The sequence below is a fragment of the Lepidochelys kempii genome, chromosome 7, assembly GCF_965140285.1.
Source record: "Lepidochelys kempii isolate rLepKem1 chromosome 7, rLepKem1.hap1, whole genome shotgun sequence".
In the NCBI taxonomy this organism is placed as follows: domain Eukaryota; kingdom Metazoa; phylum Chordata; order Testudines; family Cheloniidae; genus Lepidochelys; species Lepidochelys kempii.
The window spans coordinates 124,339,935-124,357,807 of NC_136386.1; the positions used below are offsets into that span (position 1 = coordinate 124,339,935).

General features: G+C 44.4%; 2 protein-coding genes across 10 annotated transcripts in view; one reads left to right on the forward strand and one right to left on the reverse strand.

The window, feature by feature from the left end:
* Window positions 1–3,581, reverse strand: part of LOC140915106 (uncharacterized) — a 30,289-nt gene extending 26,708 nt beyond the window's left edge. For 6 of the 8 annotated variants that reach the window (XM_073354607.2, XM_073354605.2, XM_078853898.1 and 3 more), the window contains exon 1: window positions 2,606–3,570. The gene's annotated coding sequence lies outside the window, so the exon portion shown is untranslated. Of the gene's footprint in view, window positions 1–2,605 lie in introns of all 8 variants that reach the window. The other 2 variants (XM_078853896.1, XM_078853895.1) reach the window with 1 other exon arrangement.
* Window positions 3,582–3,621: 40 nt separating this feature from the next.
* LCOR (ligand dependent nuclear receptor corepressor) overlaps window positions 3,622–17,873 on the forward strand; it is a 72,644-nt gene continuing 58,392 nt past the window's right edge. The window contains exons 1-2 of one of the 2 annotated variants that reach the window (XM_073354595.2): window positions 3,681–3,769; window positions 17,063–17,288. Coding sequence is in view for 1 of the 2 variants with exons in the window: in XM_073354596.2 (XP_073210697.1) it covers window positions 3,673–3,769 (97 nt within the window). In the remaining variant the exon portion in view is untranslated. Of the gene's footprint in view, window positions 3,770–17,062; window positions 17,289–17,873 lie in introns of both variants that reach the window. The other variant, XM_073354596.2, reaches the window with a different exon arrangement.

The window sequence follows — 17,873 nt, forward strand, 5'->3', positions numbered from 1 at the left end:
CATCAGTTGGAAGCAACAGAGGAGAGAGACCTGGGTATGTGGGTTGATCACAGGATGAATATGAGCCGCCAGTGTGATGTAGCTGTGAAAAAGGCAAATGTGATCTTAGCATGTATTAGGCAACACATTTCCAGTAGAGAGAGAAGTATTAATGTCACTCTGTACGGGCACTGGTAAGACCTAATTTGGAATACTGTGTACATTTCTGGTACATGTTCAAGAAAGATTAATTCAAGATGGAACAGGTGCAGAGAAAGCTACTAGGATGTTCAGGGGAATGGAGGGCCTATCTTATGAAAGGAGACTGGAAGAGTTTGGTGTATTTAGCCTAGCAAAAAGGTGGCTGAGAGGGGAGATGATTGCTCTCTACATTGTGGGGAAAGCTCCAGGGAGCTTGAAGAACTATTTAAGCTAAAGCAGGGGTTCTCAAACTGGGGGTTGGGACCCCTCAAGGGGTCACGAGTTGTCAGCCTCTACCCCAAGCCCTGCTAAGCCTCCAGCATTTATAATGGTGTTAAATATATAAAAAAGTATTTTCAATTTATAAGGGTGTCGCACTCAGAGGCTAACTATGTGAAAGGGGTCACCAGTACAAAAGTTTGAGAACCACTGAGCTGAAGAGTAATGTTGGCATGAGATCAAATCGGTACAAACTGGCCATGAACAAATTCAGGCTAGAAATCAGAAGATTTCCAACCATCAGAGGGGGGAGGTTCTAGAACCGCCTTTTAAGAGGAGGTTCTAGAACTAAATTAGTTTTAAGACAGAAGTGGACAAATTTATGAGTGAAATTGTATGACAGGGTTGTTTGTGATGGTAGAGGGCAAGGCGCACCAGTCCTGGGGCTCACTTGGTTTATGTCTTGTGTTCCTAAAAGATGATACTTCAAGGCTTCAGCCAGCCACCTGCAGGGGTCAGGAAGGGATTCCCCTCCATCCCACTGTATTGTTTGTTTGTTTGTTTGTATCTGCTTCCTCTGAAACAGCAGAGATGGCCAGAGCTGGGGCACTGGATAGGGAGGGCAGTTGCTCTGAGGTGGTGCTGAGCATTCTCTCTCTCAGATGCTTGGCTGGCTGGTTCTTGCTCACAGGCTCAGGATCTGACTGATGTGGAGTCAGGAAGGCATTTTCCCCAAGGTGAGATTGGCAGTGACTTTGGGGTTTTTTCACCTTCCTCTACAGAGTGGGGTGCTGGCGACTTGCCATGATTATCTGGATACCACTTAATTACTTCCCTGCCATTGCAGGTGTCTTGAGCACTGGTGCACCTTGGTCCCTCCTCTTCTCTCTCTGTGGCAAATAACTGTTTCTCATAGCTGCAAGCTGTAATTTTTGGTCTATTTTCAGTTGTTGGGTTTAGGATATGGGTTTTGGGTTATGTGGGTGGCCTATGAGATGCAGGAGGTTCCTTCAGGTCCTAATCTCTATGACTCAGCACTGATCAGGGTTCCATAATTCCAGAGCCCTCAGATTCCCAGCAGATAATTTCTCGCACCCTCCACGAGGAAGACGTTTCATACTCTTCCTCTGCCTCAGATCATAGTGCAGGGGACTCTCCCACATGCTATCCTAGATCACAACACTATGACCCCTATTTCTCAGATAGGGATTCCAGACATAGGAGTCATAGTAAGCATAAGGACTTCAGACAGGACCCCTTGGTTTGGAACCACATGCCCTGGCCACCTGCTAATTATCTGTATAGTTCCCACTCATGGCCACACTGGTTACCATGGAAAGTACAACATGCTAGGAAACCTGGCTCCCCTGTGCCATCTAGAGTTAGTTTAGTACCACAGGAGTTTATTAGGCCCCACTTTAAATATATCCCCATGCAACAACTTTGCACCTATTTCCACTATACAAGATCTTCTCCCTCCCTGGGACCTAAACACTGTCCTCAAGGGGTTAATTGGTCCCTTAAGACATCTTTTCTAGTAGCAATCACTTCAGCCCGTAGGATACAGGCCTTTATAGTGCAACCTCCATACACCACTTTTCATAAGGATAAGGTCACACACTTGGACCACGTCATACATTTCTACCAAAAGTTGTTTGAAATTTTCATGTACATTCTACGCGGAGCAGTATATTCCCCTAAACTGCATTCCTCCACAGGGGAGGCTGCACTCCATGCTTTAGACATCTTTAGGGCCCTGACCTATGTGCATGAAACAAAGCCATTTAGTCCCCTCAAGGCTCTTCATTGCTTTTGGTGAAGAATCCAAAGATCAAGGGATTTCAACCCAAAGATTATCTAACTGGGACTCAGACTGCATTAAATTTTGCTACAGAATAGCTAGTCAGCGATTACTTGTCAGGTTAGGGCTCATTCCACCAAGGTGTAGGCAGCTTCCACACCTCCTTTCAGAAGTGTCCCTACAATTGAGGCGTAGAAGGCAGTTGAATGGAGCACCTCTCATCGTTTTACTAGATGTTATTTGGTAGTAGAGGCATCTCAGTCTGATGCCAGGTTTGGCAGGGCTGTGCTGCAGTCTATTTAGTTAGATTCCTAGCACCTGCCTCCTTTTGTCAGGTTACTGCTTTGGAGTTACCCGAAGTGAAAACACACGGAGGAGCACTCGAGGAAGGAGGAAATTACTTACCTGTACAGTAAGTGGAGTTCTTCAAGACATGTTGTCTAGCTGTATTCCACGCCCCACCCTCCTTCCCTGCTCCTGCGGAATGTAACGCCAGCCGGACTCTACACCAGCACAGGAACGGAGAGTGGGTCGACCTTGTTCCCCACTTTATGTCCTCAGCTGGGGGGGGAGGGGGGCATGCAGAGCACCAAGGGCTACTGCTGGCCAAACCACTCGGACCCCGCGCGCGTGGGGCAGGCCCCCCTACGCTGCCGGCAGCGCTGAGCCCGCCGTGGCGGGGGTGTTTCCAGGGCTGGCCGTGGCGGCGTGGACAGCGCTGGTCGCTACCCCCCTGGCGGAGGTGGTTTCTTGCAGCGCTGGGAGAGCGCCCACACCGCTAAGAACTCAGCTTCTGCACCGGAAAGTCCCTTCTCTTCCTGGGGCATTGAAGGAGCGGAGTCCGAGCAGGGGCAGCCCGCAGCCCGCCTCCCCCCGGCGGGGCGCATTCACGAAGGGTGGCGGGGAGAGGGCTCCTCGCGCCCGCCGTTCTCCTTTCGGAGCCGCTGGCCCTGGGGCGTGATGGTGGGAGCTGCCGGGGGGCCTTGGCGCAGCGGCCCATCGCTGCTCGCCGCTCCGCCCGGCCGGCGGACGTGAAGCCGTGTGGGCGCCTGTCACCGTGGCTCCTGGTCTGCTGGCCCAGTGCTGTGCTCCGCGGTGACCCTGCCCGCCCCTAGCTGTAGCTGGAGGCAGCTCCCCGCTGCCCTCGAGGGCGGCCCGCGCCAGCCTGCTGCTCGCCCGGCTGCGGGGCTCAGCGCTGCACGTGCCCCGCGGGGCGCCCCAGGGCCTGGCAGGGGCCCAGCTCCCGCAGGCGGGGCAGGGCCCGCGCTCCGTCTCCATGGCAGCGCGGGCCGCGGGGGCGCGCGGGAGCACGTGGCCTCCCACCCCTCGGCCTCCGGGGCCCCCTTCCCCCCGCTCAGGCCGGGCGCGAGGGGGCGCGGCGCGAGGCGGCCGCCGGGACGCCGCGCTGCGTGGCGCGATGACGTCCCCAGCCGCGGCCGTGGGCGTGCCGGTGCGGGGCCCTCCCCCAGAAGATGGCGAGTCCGTGCGGGCGGCAGGAATGCTCCATTGAGAGGCGCGGCTTCCGCCACCAGCTCGACTCGTGGCGACACAAGCTCATTCACTGTGTAGGTGAGGGCTGGCGCGGGGAGGGGGAGCAGCCCGCCGCTTCCCCCGCCGCGGCGGCGCCCCTTCCCCTCCCCCTCCCCCACCGCTAGGAGCCACCGCGCGCCCCTCCCCCCGCGGCCTCTCCCGCCCGCCCGGATTAGCTCCGTGCGCCGCCCGCCCCTCCTTCACGCGGGGCCGGTCCGGCCTGGGGCCTCCTCCCTGGGCCGCCGGCGCAGCCTGCGCCCGGGGGATCGGCCCTCCCGGGGGCGCGGCCTCTCTGCTCCTCAGCCCCCGCCGCCATCGGCGTGTGCGGGGGGGACCTTCACCCCGGGGTCCGCAGGCCCGCCCCGTGTCCAGGCCGGGACCTCCGAAGCCGCCGTTCCCCGGAGCCCTTTGTCGAGGAGGGGCCGGTGGGGCGAGGCCTGGGGCGCCGCTCAGCGCTGGAGCTAACGCCCCCACGGGGTTCCGGCCGCAGGCAGGCGAAGCCCTTCAGCTGCCGTTCCTCCCTCCCCGCGGGTCCTCCCGTTCAGCCCGAAACTCACTCGCTCGCGCTCACGTGTTCCCTCGGGATTGATTAACCCCCCTCGAGAAGAGCTGGAGCGGGGTCCTTACCTCGGCTACCCCGCTCCTCCCTCCGATCGGCTGGCGCACGGGACCGGGACACTTCCATTCGTGTTACGGTCCCCTGGGGTGTGAGGCTCCCGTGCCCCCCCTGCGGACCGCACCCAGTGTTTGGGGGGCAGCTGAAGGCTGAAATGTGTTTCTTTTGGCATGGAGAAAAAAACCCTCCTAATGTGTGTTGCTCTTGGAGCTTGTAAAACCTTGGTCTTGAACTTGATTGCCACCTTAGCCTGAATTGTAGTGAGTTCCTTCTAAGTTCGGTGGGGAAAAATCATGACCTGTTTGCAAGAAATGGAGGATCCATTGAATTAAAAATAGGAGGAACTTTCAGTTTTGCTGAATCTGAAGACTAGCTCTGTCCTAGAAGAAACAGCTCTTCTGTCATTTTTCAGTTTGTCTTCAGTCTGCTTTGATTCTGCTACCTTATTTATTCAGATCATATTGCTTCCCTTGCTTAATATAAAAGACTGGTCAGTAGATACAGTGTCTGGTGTACGTGAAGCTCAGTGTTAGACACTTGCACAAGGGACCCATTTGAAAGGTAGAGTGCAAATGACTTCAGAATTAACACTAGAGCCCTGCAACTGTGTGTCTGAAGCAGAATCCTTGTCTAGTTTGCCTGTCTATCCTTGCATCATAATGCTAGTCCTGTTTCATGCTGGTTTTGATTAAATTCTTGACGTTTAAGTGCCAATTGTATCTTATGTAGTGATAGTGACTTTAGCATATTGTAAACTACATCTGTTATAACAAAATGTTTTAATTTTTATTCTGAATTTAGCCCCTTTATTCATCGTGACTTGAATTCAAAGTCAAAAGTACCAACAAAAACCAAACCTTTCCCTCTGTCATTATGTAAAAGAAGGACACCTTGTGGAGAGAAGGAATGGAGTGAGTTTAAGGTTATTGTAAAGTCATTGGTTGGACCCAATACTCTGACTCTTCATAGTCCTCATAAAAGTTAAAGGGACTTATAATTTTGCCTGTAAACATTCTTATTACATAGTGCTTATGTAACAGTCACATTGGGACTGCGACAAGGAATGGATCACTTGATGATTCCCTGTTCTGTTCATTCCCTCTGGGCACCTGGCGTTGGCCACTGTCAGAAGACAGGACACTGGGCTATGGACCTTTAGTCCGGCCCAGTATGGCTGTTCTTATGTTCATATTTAATTATTTTCTAAAAAAATCAGTCTAGTAGTTCCTTTTCATTTTGTGGGTAACCTCCAGAGAAGGAAAAGTGCAGTCTTTGTTTTTCAGTTAGAGATGGTCTTTCATAATACAGATACTAACAGCAGAAAGTGCAAGAACCAAGAAGTTAAGTTTATATCCATCCAGGAAGCTCAGACAGATAGGGAAGCAAGCAGATTTCAGGGGGATATAAATTATGGATCTCCAGGTCATCCTTAAGAAATTCTGCAGCCTGGTCCCTGAACTGATATTTTTATTCTTGTTTAATATAATCTCCCAGATTTTCTAAAGACAGCCCATCCTTTTTATTCTTCCAACATGTCAATCTGTCTATAATATGTCCGTGATGGTTCTGTATATGTAATCTGTAGTGAAACTTTCAGATTCACTTTAGCTCCTACAGAACAGAGTTAAATGTATTTTATTGTGAGGTAGCTCAGCATCCTAGTTCAGGTTTCAGAGTAGCAGCCGTGTTAGTCTGTATTTGCAAAAAGAACAGGAGGACTTGTGGCACCTTAGAGACTAACAAATTTATTTGAGCATAAGCTTTTGAGAGCTACAGCCCACTTCATCGGATGCATTCATTCATCCTAGTTCAGTATCTGGGCTTTGAAACACCATTGTGGGTTACACTAAAAATCCTAACAAAGCTGTTTGGTATATACCTGCTCACCAACTCCAGGTGTGAGTTTATTTTATATAAATACATTTTTCAGGGTTTGAGAATATACCAGATCCTATTAACTATAGGCCAGTACAAATGATTAAATTGGGTAGGCACATGGAGGTTCAAGGTTAATTAGGAGTAGAGGCGAGTATGTCAGCAGCTAACTACTGGAATAGAGGGATTTTTAGATTTCTACCAGGATGATGTCTCTAGATCTGCTTAGGAGCTTTCTTTTGGATCAGTCTCTGGATAATAGATGCCTGGCATTTGATGACTACCTTGCTGAGGTTCTATGGCCTGTGTTATACTGGTCAGACTTTATCATCATAGTGGTCCCTTTTGGCCTCAGAATCTGACCCACCTCTTGTCTCCTTCAACTGTATGTATTTCGCCTTCTCCCTTTGCCTCAAACCTGCTTGGCTTCTGGGGGTCCACTATACTGTTCCTTCCTGGCTGCACTGTTTATGAGGGAGAGGGGTGCTGTCCTCTCCTTAGCTTCAATTTTTTGGATGATCCTTGAATTGCTTCAGTGGTGCTCTCTGGTGCTTCTCAGCGCTTTCCTTAACAGCTGCATAGTGAAACTAAGAAATGTCTGGGCAATCCTATTGCTGCAGTTCCAAATCTTGTGGGTTTCAATGAGACTGATGAAAATTGTGCCTGTTTCATTCTGCGGCTGCTGCTTGGGAAAGCTATGAAAAGTCAGAGGTAATGGAGCCGTCTGCAGACTCAAAGACAACCTAGCACTGGGTCACATTTAGAATGTTCTTAGCAACCATAAGTGGTAGAAACTTTTTTAAAAATAAGCCCTTAAATTCTCCAGGGATTGGTAGTATAGGTTCCCTTCAGTCCCCTCTTGGTCCTCCCTCACCCCTTATGAATTGATAGATGTGGTTTGGTATTTTTTTATTTCTATTTTTTTGTAGTTCTGTGTCTGTTTACAAGAGAGGCTGTGGAAGAAATGGTTAATTACTAAGTTGACCCTTTTTTTGGAGCTAAAGTACAAAAAACATTTTGTAAAAAGTCCAAAGTATAACAGTGTGAAGTGGCTTTTATCTTGATGGCAGTATGCCAGAAATAGTTTGAACCTCAAATTGATCAGTTTTATGAGACCTCAGACCTGCCCTTTTCCTAACATGTACCTAGCGTAACTTCTGTCAGTTCATAGGAATAAAAATTGTAATTCCTTTATTTTTCCTTCTTACAAGTGTTGAAGGGCCTCACTACTATTCATGATATCCAACTGAAATTGCATTGTAGTTATAAAAACCCAACTTTAAATACATAAATACATTTTGGGGGTAACTTATCAACCATAAATGGGTTATGTACAGCCTGTGTTCAGAAGCTGATCTCTTAAATGATCGCAATCTTATTCTGCCTTGATAATTCCACAGTCTTAATATTTGTTATAGGAACTAAATACTTTATCAGAGGAAACATCTGCTTTGGGTGTTTCTGAAGCACCTATCACTTTGGTAGCTGAGTGAATCTTATGTGGACTAGAGTGTTCAGTTAGCAGCATCAGTCCAAAAAGGGAGTAGTTTGGTAAGTCCACAGAGCTTGATATCCAGAAAGCACTAAGAGGCTATCAGTGCATTTGGCCCCCCCTGTTGAGTACTACTAGGATGTAATTCAGTCAAGGCGTCAATCTATAAGAGTGCGGCTATACAAGGCTTGAAATAGATGGAAAATCCACTAATTCTGTTTAAGCAATGGTGTTACATTGGCAACCTGAAAGTAACACTTTCAATTTTAAGAATAATTGATCTGGAATTTATGATGTCGAGGTATCTTGGCTTGTGTATATGTTTCAGTGTTGAAAGCAAACTTAGTTGTTTGGATTCTAAGATGGTACGCTAAATTGAATTTACTCCCTTTTTTATTGCTGGGAAAGTGCTGCAACCTAAGTTCTTTCATAATTTCTATATATTAATATAATTGCATAACAGCAGACTTTTGGAAGTTTAGCTGCCTAAGATGTAAACATAGGCTTCATGAGGTGTGTATTACATGCCCCTCCTATTATATAGCAGAAAGCATTAAAAGCCAATAGTACTAATAAAGAGAAAATATACAATATCTGTATAGTTCTGAAACAATTCTTATGGCTTCTAGTCTTGACTGTCTTTGAGATATTTGGTTTATTTTGTCTCTGTGATATCACAACTGGTATGGATGAAATAATGAACTACTGCTTCAAAATATAGGACAGATGGAGGCATGTTAAGGTTTTTTTATGCAGTTTAGAAAGAGCAATTTGACTCTCACAGTGTTAGTGCAGTTCCAGTACAAGTGAAGTAAATTGTAGCTTATTTTTTAGTGAAGAATTGCATTAGTTAGATCACGGGTAGTGATAGAAAATAATTCATGGATTAATTTGTTTTTAATCAACAGCTAGAATATGGGTAAGACTAAAGTGTAAACTTAGGGTTTGCCTACTTTTTGTCATCTGCTCCTCCCCACCCCACAGTGCACACAGTCCATCTATACTACCTTTGGACTAGGGCAGGAGTTCTCAAACTTCATTGCACTGCAACCCCTTCTGACAACAAAAATTACTAGATGATCCCAAGAGAGGGGGCTGAAGCTTGAGCTCGTGTAAGCCCCAGGGCAGGGGGGCCAAAGCTGAAGCGCGAGCCCTGCTGCCCAGGGTTGAAGCCATGGGGTTTTGGCTCTGGGTGGTGGGGCTCAGGCATCGGCTTTAGCCCTGGGCCCCAGGTCCCAGCAAGTCTAACGCCAGCCCTGGCAACCCAGTTAAGACAGGGTTGTGACCCACTTTGGGGTCCTGACCCACTGTTTGAGAACTGTTGGACTAGGGGAACCCACACTGGTGCAAATCACTTTTCACACCAGTGCAATGCATTTACACTAACAGTTTGCATTAGTACAGATACACCAGTCTCTGTTCCCACCCCCAAAAGATGGCCCCAGTGTAGACAAGTCTGTGGCTATCACTTGGTATAAAAGCAGGACTTAGTTTGATTAGTTGCTGAAATGATCAGTGTGTTCAGGTATGAAGCATATGTTAACCTTCAGAATTTCTCTGATGCTGTGCTTTGGTTCAGAATGTTTAATAATTGTAATGTGATACTTTTTTTTGTTTTTGTTCTAGCTTACAGGAGAATATTGAGTGGGGAGGTTTATAGCACCTATGTATTTGACACTGGTGCGACTGCTACTGAAATACTGTCTAGGTGTGGTGTACACAATTCAAGAAAAGATGTTAAAAAATTAGAGAGGGTTCAGAGAACAATCACAAGAATGATTAAAGGGTTGAAACTTGCCTTATGAGAGATGTAAGGACCTCAGTTTTAGTTTAACAACAAGGTTAAGGGGTGACTTGATCAGTCTATAAGTATGTTTATGGGGAACAAAGAATTGATAATGGGCTTTTCAATCTAGCAGAAAAAGGTATATTAAGATATAACAGCTGGAAGTTGTAGCTAGACAACTTCAGGCTAGAAATAAGGGATGAATTTTTGATGGTGAGGGTAATGAATCATTGGAATAACTTACCAAGTGTTGAGGTAGATTCACCATCACTGGATGTTTTTCTGAAAGATCTACTCTAGTTCAAACAGGAGTTAATTCAGGGAAAGTGCTGTGGCCTGTTATACCGGACGTCAGACTGAGATGATCATGGTGATCTTCTGCCTTATAATCAGTTTGACTTACCGTGCCTACTTTTCTTGGTGAAATGTATGGCAGACTGATCTAAAACGATTCGTATTTCATCAAAAACTCCTGAGCAGTGGTGGTAGTAGAATAATCTTGCTTGCTAGCCGCTTTAACCTTCAGTGTGATTGGAAGAATGATATGTAACTAAGGGACAGGACTGGGACTTAGAATTAAGACTAAAACTTAGATCTGCTACAAATTTGCTTTGTGATCCAGGATAAATTGCTTCAACTCTGTGCATCCATTCCCTCATCTGCAAAATGAGGGAAAGTTCTTGCCTCACAGCGATGCTGAAACTTAATTTGCTAACCTATGTAACATAAGGTAGAAGGCACTCTTGGAGGAAATTATTTTCTTCTCAAGTGTCCTCTTCAACCCACTCTGACCTCACAACTGTATTTCAAACATGAAAAATCACTTGACAGGCTAGAGCATGTTTACAGCAAGATACCTTGAGCTGGTATAAAACCTCTCACACAGGTGGTCTGCTTCTTGAGTCCTATGATGATTGCCCCACATTCCTGGCTATTGCACGTCCTGAACTTCACCCCAGGTCATGGACCAGGTCAAATAACTTGATTTACTAAATATTAACAAAACTTATATCTTAAGTCAAGTAACTGCTTCATACGTGTTGTTGCTATAATTTGGGTGGTGTTCTGCGGCTGGAAAAGGATTGCATTGCAGGACATAAAGCTTTGTCTCAGGTTAATTTTAACTAGGGGTTGATGAAATACAAATTTCATCCACATTTACTATAGAATTTCCAAAATAGAATATTGTGATTATTTTTGTACACACTGGAAAAATACTCTAAAAATTAGATAGTATCTTGCCCTGCTCTTCCATACCAGTCACACAGTAAAGATTTACAAGACTGTAAACAGCTGCTGTACACTTCTAAATGAACATTTATAACAAGAAACATGGACTGTTTTGATTTTTTTTTAAAAGACATCCTTTGATGGGATTTTTTACTAAGAAATAGCAGTGTTAATCCCAACACCTATTATATATAGAAATATAATCTTCTGATTGAATTAGTAAATTTGCTATAACTAAAGATGGATAAATAGTCCCCTATTCTGGTCCTCGTAGTTACCTTTAAATCCCCACTGCACATTACTTAAAATATGTTGGCTTTAGGAGTAGTGTATTGCCACATTAAAATACTTTGTATCAAAACAAATAGTCTTGCTTCTTGTCTATACTGAGAATTTTAGTGTCTCCCCCCCCCCATTCCTATGGTAGACTAATGAAGGGAGTAGCATTCCCTGAAATTCTCATTCTAGACAAGGCCTTAAAAAAACAAAAACAAGAATTTAGCGTGGTTTTAAGAAATGTAGCTCTGTTTTTTACATTTATATGAAACAATACAGTAAGTAATTACATTTCTTTTATGTGAGTTTTCAATCTTTGCTTTTGTCTTCATTTTAATTGGTTCCTTTTTCTGTCCCTTCGTCGTCTTTTCATTTCCCTTACACTGTACTTTCATACTTATTGTGCACTGAATAGTTTTATTAACAACAAGGTTTTGCTGTCATGCTGAATTATAAATACACGTGGTAGGTAGGATTTTTTATAAATACCATAGGGATAAATGTTCGATACCTAGATTATAATCCCTTTGTTAAATTGGTGACATCCTTCTTGGTTAAAAAATAGCCTTGGGTTAAAACTTCTGAAGTGAAATACAGGGTCAAAGGTAACTTTAAATAAAAAGCTGAGTTAAAGCTTCAGTAGTTGGGAGAAGGAGAGAGTGGTAACGGTAGGACACTTTTCTGAATTTTTAAGAAAGTGTCTAGCGCTTAGAGCGCAGGAGTTGAGGACTTTGTTTCCAGCTATCTAAAGTACTTCAGGATCTCTGGTTGAAGAGTAAATGTTTTGTGGGGTTAAAGTGACAAAACACTTTTCCTAATCACCTATTTTCAGATGCTCACAACTCCGACAAAATGGAGCACTTTTTCCCTTTTAAATTTTTGGCTGAGGTTTGAAAGTTACAATCTGGTGTGGAAATAGTCCTCAGTGGGGACCTGTGCACAGTCCTGTTCCAAAGGAGACTAGTTTGGATTTGGGAATTATGGGAGTCTGACGATTATGTACTAAACATCAGGGCTCAAAACACTCAATATCTTTTCTCCTGAAGAAGCAGCCTGCTAGTTTGGGCAAAAATCACCAGTTTTTCCATGAACTCTCTTTTCCCCCCACACCTATTAAACTTACATAATCACAGCTTCACTTCTTCCTGAATATTTTCTGCCTTTCCATGTTAAGTCATTCCTGACATACTCCTGTTAATAAATTCTATTTCCCCATCCTGCTCAATACATGTATTTGGGGATGGCTTCTTGTCTCCCTGCTACTGCTAGTGAATCCTCTTCCTTCTCTGCCCCCCCAAATTTTGGGCTACCTCTCAGTTCTCACCACTGAATGAATACTTCATTAACCCACCACCTATAAATTAACTCTAGGCCCCCCATCTCTTTACAGTCCTCCAGGACATCTGGAAAGTCCTGCCTTTTAGCAACTGTTCTCTGGATGGGCCACTTTGCTCCTGGCTCCCCCTCTTCTCTGGGAATAACAGTAAGAACTTTCTTACTTCCCTCTTCAGAGAAGTGGGTGTGTCTGCTACTCCATTTCTGTATTTTTCTATAAAAGGGCAGCAGTTCCTGCTACTCTGTTCTCTGCATTTTCACTCTCCACTCCCAGAAAAGCAAGAAGTTTAGGGCTTCTCTGCTTCCTGTCTGTTTCCTCTCCTGCTGATGAAGCTGCAGTGGCTTGGGCTGCTCTACTCCTTACTTTCTCACTTCCATCCCAGGAGTGGCTTTTTGGCCCAGTTTAGCTCACTCTGAGGTAAAATTTCTGCTTGTCCTGTGGCCTTATCTGCACTTGAAAAATGTGTGTGTTTTATATAATGATGAAGCTAACACATGATAGCTAACATGGTAAATTTCAGGTGTAGATAGGCCAAGTCTTAGGGTTCACTTTGACCAGCTACTTTGAGGTAAAACTACAATTTGTCCTGCTTACACTGTGGTGTTACAACTTGTTAGGTCTCATTGTAAAATCACCAGCTTTTCCTAGTGTAGTCATGGCCTGAGAATCAGTTTTGCAAGCCCTACTGAGCATACACACTAGGAATTTTTTGCAGAATTTGGTAAGCACACATTAAGGATGTACTGACTGTAGCAAACTAAGTTTTGTTGTGAACCGGGTGGTAGTACTCAGTATTGAATTGGGCTGGACAAAGCTTAAAATAGGTCCCCTTTTGCTTTCCTCACCAGGTTGCTGTTAGCAAATGTACTAGGTTCTGAGCCACAAGGTCCTGAGTTCTTATTTTCACTGCTGACTTTTAGTCTTAAGTGCAAATCTAGGCAAGGGCTGGTTCAGGTCTCCATCTTCAAGACAGAGGAGTTGAGTTCTGTGTAATTCACAGAAGACTTTTCATTCTGTATCTTACAAACTGAATCTTGGTTGGATGTGTGGACACTGGAGTCTGTGATGAGGTGTTTTCAAAGAGCAGGGTTGGCCCTGATGTTCTTACCTAGCTGCTGTTGTGAGGAATATACTCCATTTTAGCTGCTGCCCTTCACTTCAATCTGTGTAGTTAGCTGGTGCCGTGTGGAACACATCAAGTGCTTTGTGATAAAAGGTGCTACATGAAGTTAAACTGCTACAAAGTATATTCATGTGCAGGTGAAGTACTCTACCTCACTAGTCATCAGTTTTTTGGGATTTTTTTCTGGAACATGTTCTGGAACATCAAGTTGCAGTGGGGGAGGTTTAGATTGGATATTAGGAAAAACTTTTTCACTAAGAGGGTGGTGAAACACTGGAATGCGTTACCTAGGGAGGTGGTAGAATCTCCTTCCTTAGAGGTTTTTAAGGTCAGGCTTGACAAAGCCCTGGCTGGGATGATTTAACTGGGAATTGGTCCTGCTTTGAGCAGGGGGTTGGACTAGATGACCTTCTGGGGTCCCTTCCAACCCTGATATTCTATGATTCTATGAACATCAGTTTAGCATAAAGGTAGTCAATAATGATTATTGTTGCTTAATTGGTGGTAGCTGAATTTGTTAGTGTGCCAAATGATTTGATGGTGAATAATCACATGTTAAATATCATCATTCTAATGTGTTTAATACACAAGATGGCAATAAAGATTGAGGCAGTAGATCTTCCTTGGGGCTGAAAAGGCCTTTCTTGAAGGTGGCTGGATTCAAGTGGATTTATCAAGAAATAGTTAAAATACTTCAATAGTGTTCTAGCAAAATAGTTTCCAATTATGAAATTTGCATATAAGGCAGGCGCATTTTTACAGGCCAGTAGAGCTTTAGAGTCCTGCAAACCAAAACTCCTTTAGAGTCCATAAACCTTGTTTCTTTAACCATCCTCCTCTCCCCTAAACTTAACTACCACGCAGGCCAATTATATGAGGTGTGTTCTCAGTCTAGCCACAGATCAGCCAGAACGGGCACAACTTTCTCCATTCCAACCCAGCAATCTTTTCCCTGATAGCATGTTTCCCGAGTTCAAGAGGAACAGTTTCTTAGCCAGTGAACTGAGGCCTCCAGGCTTCTTGGAAGGAGCATACTGGGAGATCTACAAATTGAAGTCGAAAAAAGCAATGGTGGTATTGAATTGGGCCCAATTGGATTCCTTTATATGTCCATAACAAACTGCTTGCCTAGCTTCTTAGAGTCTGGGTTAATCCAGCCATGTTTATTTGGCAGCTATTGTCTGTCATGGACTAGCTGAATGTTGGTGAGTGTTTCTTCTTCTGTCTCAAGTTCAGGTGATGCTTGGCACTCTTGAACTTCTCTCATTAGAAAGCCTCCTGTGTTATGGTATATTAATATGATCCTGATAAAACTGGTGAAATCTTCTTTTCAGCCCTTCTTTAGATGCAATCTCAAATTTCTTAAATGAGAAGATGTTCAGAAATGACTTGTTGCTTTTTGGTGCCCCCTCTCCCCCCCCCTCCCCAATTTGGCAAACTGAGGAAGCGAAAGATGAACTGCAGTCACTTTTTATCTTTACATCTGTTTTATGATGTATAAAGATACTCCTAATCTTTCTGAACAGACAGGCCTATTTTTCCCTACCTTACTAGAAACCAGAATAGTGATGTCACCTGATCTCCGGCTCTCCCTCCCCAGTCTCGAGAGAGGCACTGCTGGAACTTGGATCACATGAGTAACATCACCTCTGAGATCCTTTTAAGAAAGATCTTGGTAGAATCATCAGAAAAGAGAAGTGAACCTGATAACCCCAACTTAAATTTCCTTGCTTGTGGTTTTTCTTCGAAAAACGTCTACAGCTTTCTTTTGGCAATTATTCTTAGTTTACAGCAGGGGTTCTCAAACTGGGGGTCAGGACCCCCAAAGGGTTGTGAGGTTATTACATGCGGGGGTGGGGTGAGCTGCCAGCCTCTACTCCAAACCCCGCTTTGCCTCCACCATTTATAATCGTGTTGAATATATAAAAAAGTGTTCTTTAATTTATAAGGGGGGTTGCACTCAAAGGCTTGCTATGTGAAAGGGGTCACCAGTACAAAAGTTTGAGAACCACAGGTTTACAAGATCTGACAACTAGCATCTTTCCTGATATTTATTCTAAGATTTCTCTTGGTCAATTTGTTCCTATTACTCCTAATTATCCACCCGTATACTACTTTTAATTCCTCTTCCTTGGGGTTGCAGTCTTCAAATACTTAAATCGAATGGGTATGATTGATTGTGTTCTTACACCTTGACCACATCTGGTATCTCCTTCAACTTAATTGTTCAACTAAGTTCTAATCGTACTGAATGATTAACTTATTATGCTTTACAAAATATATTGAGCATGAAAGAGCTGAGCGTCTGAAAAGGAGTAGTAAGAAATCATGAATGAGATGTGGGCAGTGTCAGAGCTATGCAGTACTTTAAAGACAAGTCTTAGGGAATTTGTATGAGATCAGCCGGGTATATAGGATCGCTGTGACAATGAAGTATCTTAAGACTGTTGGGGAAAAAATACAGTGGTGTACTTGAGTAGCATGCAAATGTATTCAAACTGTTGTGTTGTATATGTGAGGGAGCAGAGTTAAAGTAGTACGTACAACATTTTATTGACTGAGTGCTTAGCGGTGCTTGCTACCTTAGTATGATATTAGGTTGTGATGGAATTTCCTGTGTTCTCTGGGGGTGGGGGCGGGAGGGGAATCTATAACATGGAACTATATCATAGAATCATAGGGTTAGAAGGGACTGCAAGGGTCATCTAGTCTAACCCCTGCTGAGATGCGGGATTTGTGGTGTCTAATCCATCCAAGACAGATGCTCTCCAGCCTCCTTTTGAAAACATTCAGGGAAGGAGCTTCCACACGCTCCCCAGACATCTGTTCCATTATCCTACTCCTGTTACAGTTAAGAAGTTTTTTCCTGAGATTGAATCTAAATCTGCTGTGCTGGAGTTCGAGCGAGTCTTGCCACAGAGGGCATGACAAGAGGCAAGAGAACAACTTTTCTCCATCTTTTTGATGGCAGCCTTTCAAGTATTTGAAGGCTCTCATGTTCCCCCTCAATCTCTTCTCTTCCAAGCTAAACATACCCAGTTCCTTCAGCCTTTGCTCACATGGCTTGCATTCCATCCCTTTGATCATCTTTGTTGCTCGCCTTTGGATCCTTTCTAGTTTCTCTGCGTCCTTTCTAGACATTGGTGAACAAAACTGGACACCGCTCTCCAGCTGAGGCCTACCCAGCACAGAGTAGAGTAGTACTGTCACCTCCTGTGACTTGCATGCGATGCCTCTGTTAATGCAACCTCAAATTGCATTTTAAAAAAAAAATATTTATTTATTGCAACAGCATCACATTGCTGATTCGTGTTGAGGTTGTGTTCCACCGCAACTCCCAGATCCTTCTCAGCAGTGCTGCTGCTAAGCCAGTTATCCCCCATTCTGTATTTGTGCAGTTGGTTTTTTTCCCCCCTAAGTGTAGCACCTTACATTTGTCTTTATTGAATTTTATTTTGTTGTCCATAGCCCAGTTCTCCAATTTATCAAGCTCCCTCTGAATTTTAGTTCTATCCTCCAAAATGTTGGCAAACCTCCCCCTTCCCCCAACTTTGTGTCATCTGGAAAGGTGATCAGTATGCTCTCTTCCTACATCTAGGTCGTTAATAAAGACGTTTAACAACACTGGACCCAGAACAGATCCCTGTGGAACCCCACTTGAGACCTTCCTCCAATTTGACGACATTCCATTACTAGTTATTTTTTGTTTGCGGTTGTTTCACCAATTCTGTATGCACTTAATGGTAGTTCTGCCAAGACAGCGTTTCTCCAGCTCGCTTATCAGAATGTCATGGGACTGTGTCAAAAGCGTTGCTGAAGTCCAGGTATATTATGTCCACTGCATTCCCCTTATCCACCAAACCAGTTACCTGGTTTGGAAATATGGTAAGAAATTGGTAAGAAATATGGTAAGAAGTTATGAGAATCAGGGTCCCAAAGACCTCACAGGAGCATCTCTTGAACATCTTAGGAAGTCCAGTGGAGAAGGTCCCTCTCCTGTGAATCTATTGTAGCTTTTATCTTACAAGATATATAGTGAGTCAGGCAAGAGTTCCTTTCTCTTTCATTGCACACTAAACGCTTTTCTTAGCTAATTCAGGCTATACTGTGTCTTTCTGTCAGGCTTTCTTGGCTGTGCACTTTGAACTCTAAGAACTCTGTACAGAATGCACTGAGCATGTCATAACTGTCAAAATGAAACCAGTTTTCACCAGAACACTCTAAGAGACTTCTCAGTGAGGACTATTTCCATGCCAAATTTAAACTTTCTAGCCACAGTTGTTTTGGAGCGGCTTTTCCTTTTTTAAAATAACTGACATTTTTAAAGGAGGATAATCACACCCCGCGTTTATTGTATTCTAACAGCTGAATTACTTATGAGCAAACTTTGCAGTAAAATTCACCTTTTT